Genomic DNA, 11,108 nt, shown 5'->3' with positions numbered 1-11,108 from the left:
GTGATGGTCTAATAATGTTTATCCCACAGCTTCCCTAAATGAACAGTATTGATACTTTTAATTTTTTTATGTTTCAGTAATTGTTAATCCACCTGTATTATGCGTGAGTTTTTAAATTTGTTTTATGAAAAAGCTGAAAAAATAAAGCACTTAATTTTTTAATTATTTTATATTATATATTTTTTTTAATGTATAATTTTGTTATTGATTTGACAGTCTTAAAATTCATCATTAATATAAATACAGTGCAGTCAAAGAGTGGCAACAAAACAGATCTGTGAATTTTTGAAGTCGTGATTACCCTTTTTTTTATTTTGTCAGAAGCATTTAGGTAGTTGTGAGTATTCATAAAATGCTAAAATTAAAGGCTTTAAATACATAAATCTTAATGAAATATAGATGAATAATGTGAGTGAAGTCCTCTTGGTTTGTCACATTCTGCCAGTGAGGGACGCTTTCATTCACGTGGTTGGATGAAAGGCTAAAATAGCTTCTGTGATCTCAGTAGTATAATTCCTGATCCCACCAGCCTGTGAAATGACAAGCCACAGATTAATCATCACTGAATGGGCATATTGAGTTTAATGATGATTGAAGAAGTTAAAGATTTTTTTAAGCTTACTTCCTGGGTGTCGTCGCACTCCCAACTTCCTGATCTCATCGTAGACAAAGATTAAAATACCATATGGAACTGGAACAAACCACCACTGAACCCTGGAGAGAAAACACAAAATGTTAATATTTAAAGAACTTTTTAGTTCTCGAACAAGCAAAAATAATTGCAGACATCAGGGGAAAAAAAGAATTTAGTATAACAGAAAATTGTTTTCTACCTACTGTGCTTGAATTACAAAAAAAAACTACATTCTATAGCATGCTGATGATATTTTTTCCTTCTAATCCAGTCTGAGCTTTGATTTTAAGATGACCATGTGAGTGAGGATCAGTGTTTTTACCTGATGGGCATAAAGTTGAAAATATTGGGCATTCCAGGGCAGTAACAAAGCAGATTACCCAGGCAGAGCTGGAAGATTATAGCGCTCACCAGCACTCGGTTCCTGCACACAGGAAAGCATAAAGTAGTCAAACTCCCTGGTAGTGTCTTGTTGCCATCACTCACTAGACCAAGTTTAACCTAATGGTAAAATAGATAAGAAATTCTCCACATAAAGTTACTGAACTGTTTATGAATCACAAAATTAGTGGTTTAAAGACTCTGCATGCAATTAGTTTAGCTCCCAAGAACAGTCTAAAAAAGAAGCTATTCACACTTTTGATTTGGCCACTTTCCTGACTCTAAGTTTAACATCTTAATAAAAAAGGTGCAACTTTAAGCCTTTTTAATGATATGACTCAAGCGTTTTTCCTGCTGTGCCAACAACTCCGAAAAGCAGGATAATCGCTGAAAGAATCACTGAAAGAATTAGATTTTAGTGAGTCATGTTAGAGACGGGTCTTTGCTGACCTGAAGAAGCCCTGCTGGAACACAGAGAGACGTCGGGTTTTCCTGATGAGCACATCTGAGATCTGACATATCTCTATACTGACGAAAAACACAGTGTAGCACGTATATTCTTGATACAGCCTCTGACTGTAGGTCTGTGCACAGAGAAGAGGAAATGAGGGAGTAAGTTATTTGGTTAACAAAACCACCAATATCTCAATTACCAAAAACACTTTTAGTAACACTGAAAGCAAAATAGAAGTTCTAAACTAACCCATTCTTGTCCATAGCTGTCTTGTAAGTCTTGAAGGTGGACGTCTTCCCACTGAGACCGCAGGCCAACGCATAAGAGTGGAAACCACCCCTCCTGGGCCATGGCTGTGAAATAATCTGTAAAACCTGCAAAAGACTGGATGGCTCCTAAAACAGAGATGGAATAAGAGGTCAACTGTGGCCCAAAAGAGAGATTCTGAGTATTAGAGGTACTGTCTGTATTTTACAGGGATGTAACAGTGGAAGACTTTGGTTTGTGGCCTGAGATACAGTTAAGCAACTTTTGTGTTTGTCGCTCAGTTCAGTGTAACTGAGATTAATAACTACACACACTCATAGTCTCACCTATCTGGAAGTATGAATACACAGCCAGGGCTTCATTCACCAGGCGATCACGCCGGGGGTTCCTAGGTTTCAGGTGCATGATGTCACTCTCTGCTTTCTCGTATGCCAGAGAAACAGAAGGGAACTACAGTAGAGATAGAAATAGACATACATGATATCACTGCAAAGCAGATACGAGAGTGAAGAATATAATAATGTAGTTGTTTTACTATTCATATCACTAAATCACCCACTCTGAAAGGACAAGGCTATGTTTGAGTGGTGCAAGCAAATAAAGAACAGCAATCATCACCTGTTGAAACTAATTATGAGGGTAATGACTATAATCAAGCAATTGTCTTCCTCAGGGAACTGGTACTAATGACATAATTACTCACAATGTCAGTGGCCAGTTCAATGAACAGGATGGTGATACAGCCAAGAGGAAGAGGCACGCTGACAGTGATGTAGATCAGATATGGAGTCAGCTCAGGAATGTTCTTGGTTAGTGTGTAAGCAATAGACTTCTTGAGGTTGTCAAAGATAAGACGGCCTACAAACACACATACACAGCAAAAGGGCTCGGTGTGCTTTAACTGTTCATTGCTTAATACTTGCAGTTGCAGCATCGTAATATTCACCATAGATTTTACCTCAGAATCGTTTATATTTTAAGTAACAAAGACATCCTTAAACACAGACACAAGCTACAAATTCACTCCATGTATGACCACTTTTTATACAGGACAGAATATTCATTGTTAGGTTTGGGGATGTCATCTGAGCCCAAACCTTTAAGATTTTTTTTTTTTTTTTGGTCAGGAGACAGAATTTCTTTTCTAGTCTCACCCTGTTCAACTCCGGTGACAATAGAAGCAAAGTTGTCGTCCAGTAAGATCATGTCTGCAGCGTTCTTGGCAGCATCCGAGCCAGCGATCCCCATGGCGATGCCAATATCAGCCTTCTTAAGGGCAGGGGAGTCGTTCACACCATCACCTGTTACAGCAACAATGGAGCCCTGGGGAGATGAGAGATGAAAACGTCCATCACGAAATCCGAAAGTGTGGTTGGATCGTGCACACTGGATAAAATAATAAATGCAAACCAATCTCCTCCCCTGCTGCGTCTTCATTCACTGTCCTCACAGGAGGTCCAGAGTAAATAAGATATTAGCTTTATGGAGTGTATGCATAAATTATGTGCATAATATAACTTCCTTTAGATGGATATCATGTTTGAAAGTCAGTCCATAAGTTATGAGGACAGAGAGAGTGTGGTGAGAGGACACTGTGTATATGCATTTACCAAACGCTGACAGCTCTCCACAATAATCAGTTTCTGCTGCGGGGATGTTCTTGCAAACACCATCTCAGGATGGTTCCGCAGTGCCTCGTCCAACTCATCGCTGCTCATGTCTTTCAGCTGACCACCACTGATCACACAAGCACGAGCTTCCCTGTGCAGTTACATACAATTATAATTAGACACATGTATAACAGGCCGGGCTGAACAAATGTAAGAAATAAACATTTGACTCAAATGTATGAACAGTCCATCCATTCCCTGATATGACACTGAAATGAGAAATGAGAGACACCTCTTGTTGACTTGTTCGACAGGTACGTGCTTCCTCTGGGCAATATCTTCCACTGTTTCACTGCCTTCTGAGATGATGCCAACATTAGCTGCTATTGCCCTTGCAGTAATTGGATGGTCTCCAGTCACCATGACAACCTAATGTTCCAACATATTAAAAGTAATGAGAAAAGTTTGCATTACACGAGTAAAAGCAATTTTTATTTTTTTTTTTAAGAAATCAAACCATCTAAAAACAAACAGTCTAAGTGTGGCAACATAAACACACCCTGATACCAGCAGTGCGGCATTTCATCACTGCGTCGGGTACAGTGGCTCTTGGGGGGTCAATCATTGAGATGAGGCCAGCAAAGCACAATCCTGACGTGGGGAAATTCATCTCATCCGCGTCAAATCGAAAGCCACGAGGAAACTCTTTCTCATTTAGATAAAGATGACAGAAACCTGGGAGAGCGGGAGAGGATGGTTAAATATGCAAAGCCCACAGCACCATCAAAATTAATTATGTATTAGCGAATATATTTTAAGCTGCAAAACACAACTAATTACAGTAAAAATGTTTAGAAATGTTACATTCTGCATAGTAGTGTTTGTCTAAACCTTCAAATGGTAATAGGTTCCACTTATTTAGTTTGTTTTAAGGAAACAAACAAAAAAATTTAAAAAATGTCTGTGAGAGACAGACAAACATCAGTGTTATGAGAAGACCTCTAACCCAGTACTCTCTCTCCCAGCCCTCCCAGGTCCATGTAAGCTGTCTGAAAGGCTTCTCTCCACTGCTCGTCCAGCGGCATTTCCTGGCCTTTTATCAAAATGGTGGAGCAGCGCTCTAAGATGCGTTCTGGCGCTCCCTTCATCACCAGCAGATAACGCAGGTCCAGTGGATCCTCCAGTTCATGGATAGACAGCTAAGGAGAACATTATTCTCAGATCAGCCAAGAATCAGAGAATTAATGTAATATCAAAACTCCAGATGATCACAAATGATTTGTACACAGTTTTTCATTAACAATACAGTGATTCATCTAGCATGACAATTTCTCCTGTTGCTACCTGGAACTTGTTAGTAGAGTTGAAAGGCACTTCCACTATTTTCTTGAAGCGGTTTCGGTAGTCCATGATGTTTCCGACAGTGAGCTCAGTGAACTTGACCAGAGCAGTCTCAGATGCATCACCAACCACGATACGCTGTGAGTGGCGGTAAAAGCCATGTGATAAGAACAAATCTTTTCATGAAAAAAAAAAAAAATAGGCCACCTGGCTTCTAAACAATGTTTATATTAGATTAAAAGATAGATTTATTACAGACTTGTAGTCCACATCACATAAAAAAAACACAAAACAATCAGTGATAAAAAAGAAAAACAAAAAAAAAAATACATAAAAAGACTCCTAATCTTTTAGGAGGCAGTCATACCAATGTTTCCAACATACAGATGTACATCAGATGTAAAAATTAAAGCAAGACCAAGATGCAACATTTTGTAGGCTCAGAGTTGCACTATATGAATGCTGACTCCAAACTAAGTTTATTTACACATAAGACAGGCAAGAACATATCCGTTACCTTAGGAATGGGTATTCCTTCCTGGTCTGGTTTGAATATAGCTCTGTTGCACAGGGCTGCAATTCTTGCCAGGAAACGCCATGTCTCTGATGACTGGTCAAAACTCTGGCCTGTGCATAATTATTATTATAGAATTGTCCTCAGCAGCACAATTGGGGGATTTCAAAAAGCAAATGCTATGAACATGCTAATTTACCAGACTGGTCTTCAGTGGTGTCAGCAGCGTGAATGAAGTTGTCAAACCAAAGATGAGCGACAGTCATCCTGTTCTGGGTCAGTGTGCCCGTCTTATCCGAACAGATCACCGAAGTGGAGCCTAAACACGCAAGGTTCAAAGGTTACGCACTCATCAAATACAAGAGAATAAGTGTCATCCTGTGAGAATAAAAAGGCTTTAATTTGTTTTTGAATGTAGACACAGTTGTCATTGATCACAGGCGGGTGGGCAGTTTGTTTCAAATAACAGGACCCCAGTAACTGAAAGCACCTTCGGCACACACGGATCTAATTCTGGGAACAGATGAAAGATCTGCACCTGATGATCTGAGAGCACTAATTGGGTTATAAACAGTGAGCAAGTCAAAGATGTACTGGGGGGCCAAACCACTGAATGCTTTATGAACTAATATCTACTACTACTCTACAAAACTGCATGGATTTTATTGCCACAGTCCAAGATGTTGCAGCTTTAAATAATCTGAACAGAAATAAAATGATACCTTTCACCAGCCAGTGATCTTTTAAATAAACTGTCCCTGATGAGGAACATACTGACCTAATGTCTCCACAGCCTCCAGGTTCTTCACAACACAATTCTTCCTGGCAAGTCGTTTAGCAGTGAGAGACAGACAAACCTGTCAACAGAAACAGTCTGTTACAGGCTGAGCTGTTACTACAAAGAAGAACCATAAACAACATGAGCAGCTACATTAATCTGCATACTAATACACAATGTATGATTTTTCTAAACGAGCATTCATGAAGTCGGGTTCTCGTTTTATAAGACAGACAAGTACCTGATACAGATAGAGATGTCATAGTTGATGTGAAACTTACAGTCACTGTAGCAAGTAGCCCTTCTGGCACATAAGCCACCACAATAGCCATGAAGAAGATCATGGCTTCTAGGAACGCATACCCAATAAACATGGCAACCACAAAGAAGGTAAACCCAAAAAAGATCGCAAGACCAGCAATGATGTCCACGAAATGCTCAATTTCTATAGCAATAGGTGTCTTCTCATTTCCGACGCCACTTGCCAAGCTGGCAATCCGACCGATGATGGTGCGATCACCTGTGTTAATGATCACACCAGTGGCCACACCTGGAGAGGAGAGGAGAGACTGTGTCTATTTACTGTGGTCATTTCTTCTAAAACAGTTACTGCTCCTGATTCACAGCAAATGAAGCCATATTAACAGGTGCTGTCATAAACATATTTTAACCCAAAATGATGCATAAACAGTGCAAATGGCAAACCTTCAGTCCAAGATTTGATTATATCTATTATCTATTGTACCTTCCAGACAGGTTGTGGAGAAAAAAGCAATGTTTCTGGTCTCCAGTGGATTCTCATGAGTACATTCGGGGCTCCTGGTTTGTGGTTCAGACTCCCCTGTCAAGGACGAGTTGTCAACCTGGCACACAACGTATATTGACAAAAGATATACTACATATCTGCATGTTGAAATGCAGATAAGAAAGAGAAGTGTGCGATAATGGAGGGGGCTTATTCATGTTAATTCCAGTTGAGCCAGACATAGCCAACTCTGACTAAATGTGAACCACTTAGTATACCTCCATGGTTGAAATCATAAATTATCCAGAGACATTTTTACTTTTTAAAGTCTGATTCTAGACAAGCATTATAACATATGTTTTAATGACCAGAATATTAAAGCACATATTACACAGTACAGCGCAGCACGGGTGGATTTTACCTTGCAGCCCTGACTAGTGATGACACGAATATCAGCAGGGACTCTGTCTCCTCCTTTGATCTCCACCAAATCCCCCACCACCAGTTCGTTGGCATTGATCTGGTTCTTCTGACCATCACGGATCACTATGGCTTGCTAATATTGGTGATTGGGGTGCAAGATTAGCCAAAATCAAAGAAGATTAAAACATGAAGGACAGAGAGATATAATATTACTTTAGTCATTAATAATACAGGCCAACATCTGCTTAGATGGCATCTGCATATGCGCAACTTACTTGCGGCACCAGGTTTTTGAAGCTGGCAATGATGTTGGTACTCTTGAATTCTTGGTAGTAACCAAAACAACCAGTTACCACGACAACAGCAATAAGGGTAATGGCCAAGTACAGCTGCAGTGAGAGGAAGGATGTTAAAATAGAAACCTATGCAGGCCCCCTCCTTTCTGCGCTCTCTCTTCATGCAGAGTACCAGTCAAAAGTTTGGACACACTTACCCATTAGTGTGTCAAACCTTTGACTGGCACTGTGCATCTCATCTCTTTGCGCTGTCTCTCTCTGATACTGCCTCAAAGCTAGCCATAATGCATTCTGCCCCCCCCCCCCCCCCCCCCCCCCCCCAAACACACACACACATATAGACCCCCCCCCTCCAAGTTGTACAGTAAAGGAGAAGCAAAGGGAATGTGATTCACATTATCAAAGCTTGTGAGGTTCCCTCTTCCAAGTTCAATTCCAAAGGCGATGAAGCAGATAACAGCTGCAACCCACATAAGACACTGCAGCCCTCCAGCCAGCTGCCTGGCAAACTTCACATACTCAGGAGTTCCCTTAGGAGGCTTCAGCTCATTAGGGCCATCTCTCTCCAAGATCTGACGGGCAAATGTGGAGGTCAAACCCTGCAGATGGAGTAGAGGACAAGACTCATGAAATAAGTGAATATAAATAAGTGAATAAACAAAAAAGGCTCCAGGAACCATTTTTGTCTTGAATTGTAAAAGATTCACACCAAGAGGGAAACAGGAGGTATTCAATATGTGCTTTGAAAGGAAAATAACAAATATAATAAATAAAACAGAAGAATAGCATAAAAACAAAAGACAGAAGTAAAAGAAAAGAAATGACTTACTTTAGTAACACTGGTGTTATACCTCATTTCTAACTCTTCAATTGTTATTTCATGGTCATCCTGCAGGAGGAAACAGGCAAAATTACTGATTCAGAAAACTTCCAAAGGGCAGATAAGAGTGAGTGAAGGTTATGTATTCATATCTGATATGTTGCAACTTGGTCAGACTTTGACAGTAGCTGGAATATGTCAGAAAATCATACGGCTTTTAATTCACAGCAGCACATAACTAATCCACAATCCTTTCATTTAATTTAAGGTGATAAAAATGTTTGTTTTTGTAATCACTCACTATATCCATTTCTTTTTTCATGCCCTCCAGTCTTTCCTTCTTCTTCATCTTTTTCTTCTTCTTCTTTTCCATGTCACCATCCATTTCGAACATGTCGTACGAGTCCTAAACGCAGGTGGATGTGGAAAGAATACTTAAGTTCATATATTCTTGATGATATAGAGACCAAACAACAGAAACGTTTTCCTACATTTGGTGTGTACCTTTCAATGCAACCTATTCATATATCCAACATTAAATTATTAAATAAGTTTTATGTTAAATTAAAATTTCCATTTTCATTACCACTGGGAGTTTCACCACTTCATTAAGAACCTCACAGGTAACCAGTTAAATTAAATAGATAAAAAATGTGTATTCGTGTATATACCCGAAATTATGCATTGCTAATTTCAACAGTGTATCAACTTGTTTCCAGACATTTTAAAATATATAACTTGCTTAGAGCAATTTTCCAAATTTACCTGAAGTTACAAAGCAGGCCCTTTTTAGACTTATCAAAGACTTAACCTGCTGCTCTCCTTCACAGCCATTAGATGAAGTTCTGTGTCACCTACCTTCATGGTTTTAGGTGGGATAGGGGACTGTTCTCCTAAATCAATGGAGGTCCACACCACTCGATCCTTCTTTGCCCCTGAAATTTTGTCAGTTAAGGTATAGTCCCAAATGCACACCCTGTTTCTCACTCACTCTCTCGCACACACACGCATACACACAAACACACACACCCAGTGGTCTGAAACATGACAAATTTTCTGGGAAAGGTTTTTATACCTCAAAATACCCTTTTTATTTACACATGCGCACTCACACTTCTGGACACAGGCTCGTGTTTATTGAACGGCCTGCGTAAAATGATAACTCAAGTAGCAACAATGTCACCTCTAGTCAGGTTGCGCACACGCACACACACACACACACACACACACACACACACACAATACGGTTTTCCTTGTATCATAAGCTTGTGTATCTCTTATCTAACCTCAGCATGTTTTTCCTGATAAACTGAATGAAATTTAAAAAGAAAAAGAACACTGAAGGTTAAAACAGACCAATGTCATTTCAACCAGTTGTATCAACATCGCACTGTATTCACTTCCCCCCAATGCTACACTGCAGACCATTTTCCTTTTGGTCATTGATAAATTAGGATATCTGATTGACTGAATTATTAAAAACTATTAAGTGATTTTTGCTGGTTATATAAGTTATATAAGTCCAAGAAAATGTAGCTCTGATGATAAAGGCATGAAGGAACACGGATGTATCTAAAGCCAGCATCTATTCCACATGCAGTTCATAGCCTAACAGCTGTGCCGCAAGACCAGACAGCCACCGATGGCCTGTAGCACCACAACCCAAAATACAAAGGGTAACATCAGCGGGAAAATTGCCTGCAGCTGGTGTTAATCAGCTGTCACACCTGCTGCCAATCTCAGCTCATCCGCAGTGCTGTAGCAGGTTATCTGGACCACAGAGGAAGGTTAATGGTGTCAGCGTGTTCACTGATGTTGCCTGTCACAGACACTGGCAATGTGACAGCTCTGATGACCACATGCTCATTCTGTCTGAGCCTATATCCTCCTCCATTTACAGCATTAACCCCACACTACCTTGGTTGTGTGGCTATAGCTTAATTGATCACAGCCCTAAAAATGAAATACAAAAACTTACAATAATAATAATTTATATATATATGTGTGTGTGTGTGTGTATATATATATATATATATATATATATATATATATATATATATATATATATATATATATAGAGAGAGAGAGAGAGAGCGAGAGAGCGAGAAAACATCTTTTTTTGTTCACTATAAAGAATAAAGACCAAATTGGTTGTTCAGTTAAATTGTTAAACAAGTATACATTTTTCAGCTGTCTTCCAGTTGCAGACATAGTGAGTCCATCATCAACTATAATAGCCTGTTGTCATTTACTGAATAAAGAATTAAGTTAAGGTCATACTGTCCCTTAACCGTTCCTACGCAGAACGCTTTGCATGCTGGGTAAATAAAACGTAGGTAAGATAAGTTGTGTTTAAGAGAGTCAATATTATACCATGCTGTATAATAGTGATCATGTAATCCAAGTACTTTTCCCAGCTCTAAACATGCAGTACTGGATGGTAAATAGGTCAAGGGAAAGCAAATAGAGATGAGTAGTGGACTACAGGAACAAGGCTATGGCATAAGTGGACAAGAAATGAGACAAGGGAACTGTTGGAATGCTGCTACACATGAATGAACGAGACAGGAGTAAACGAGACATCGATTCACTGATTCACACCACTAGGATCTACAGCAATGACACTGGAATGTCATTTGGACTGGAGAAGTGTAGTCAGGTGGTAACAAAGAAAGGGAAGGTAGTCAGAACTGAACTGAACTTCAGAACTGAAGGGACTGCACTACCAAAAGGCAACATTGCAGACACTGAGGACAGCTACAAGTACCTTGGAATCCCACAGGCAAATGGGAACCATGAAGAGGCCGGTAGGAAAGCTGCAAGTACCTGCAGAGAGTAAGGCAGG

At 39.7% G+C, this 11,108-nt stretch overlaps 1 protein-coding gene across 1 annotated transcript; it reads right to left on the bottom strand.

Annotated features, from left to right (window-relative positions):
* Positions 1-297: 297 nt before the first annotated feature.
* Positions 298-9,193, bottom strand: LOC115794806 (potassium-transporting ATPase alpha chain 1). Its single transcript, XM_030750461.1, has 24 exons — positions 9,122-9,193; positions 8,565-8,669; positions 8,273-8,332; positions 7,839-8,042; positions 7,423-7,536; positions 7,146-7,280; positions 6,725-6,842; positions 6,261-6,529; positions 5,980-6,058; positions 5,401-5,520; positions 5,205-5,314; positions 4,691-4,825; positions 4,353-4,545; positions 3,906-4,081; positions 3,639-3,775; positions 3,347-3,497; positions 2,891-3,059; positions 2,440-2,594; positions 2,063-2,186; positions 1,719-1,864; positions 1,466-1,599; positions 957-1,058; positions 623-714; positions 298-530 (listed from the first exon to the last, which is right to left on the bottom strand). The coding sequence occupies exons 1-24, from the start codon at positions 9,125-9,127 to the stop codon at positions 502-504; spliced, it is 3,063 nt and encodes a 1,020-aa protein (XP_030606321.1). The 5' UTR covers positions 9,128-9,193; the 3' UTR covers positions 298-501.
* Positions 9,194-11,108: the final 1,915 nt, after the last annotated feature.

This window comes from Archocentrus centrarchus, chromosome 16 (assembly GCF_007364275.1).
Source record: "Archocentrus centrarchus isolate MPI-CPG fArcCen1 chromosome 16, fArcCen1, whole genome shotgun sequence".
In the NCBI taxonomy this organism is placed as follows: Eukaryota; Metazoa; Chordata; class Actinopteri; order Cichliformes; family Cichlidae; genus Archocentrus; species Archocentrus centrarchus.
The sequence above is the reverse complement of the archived record's forward strand: the minus strand, read 5'-3'. Positions and strand labels throughout refer to the sequence as shown.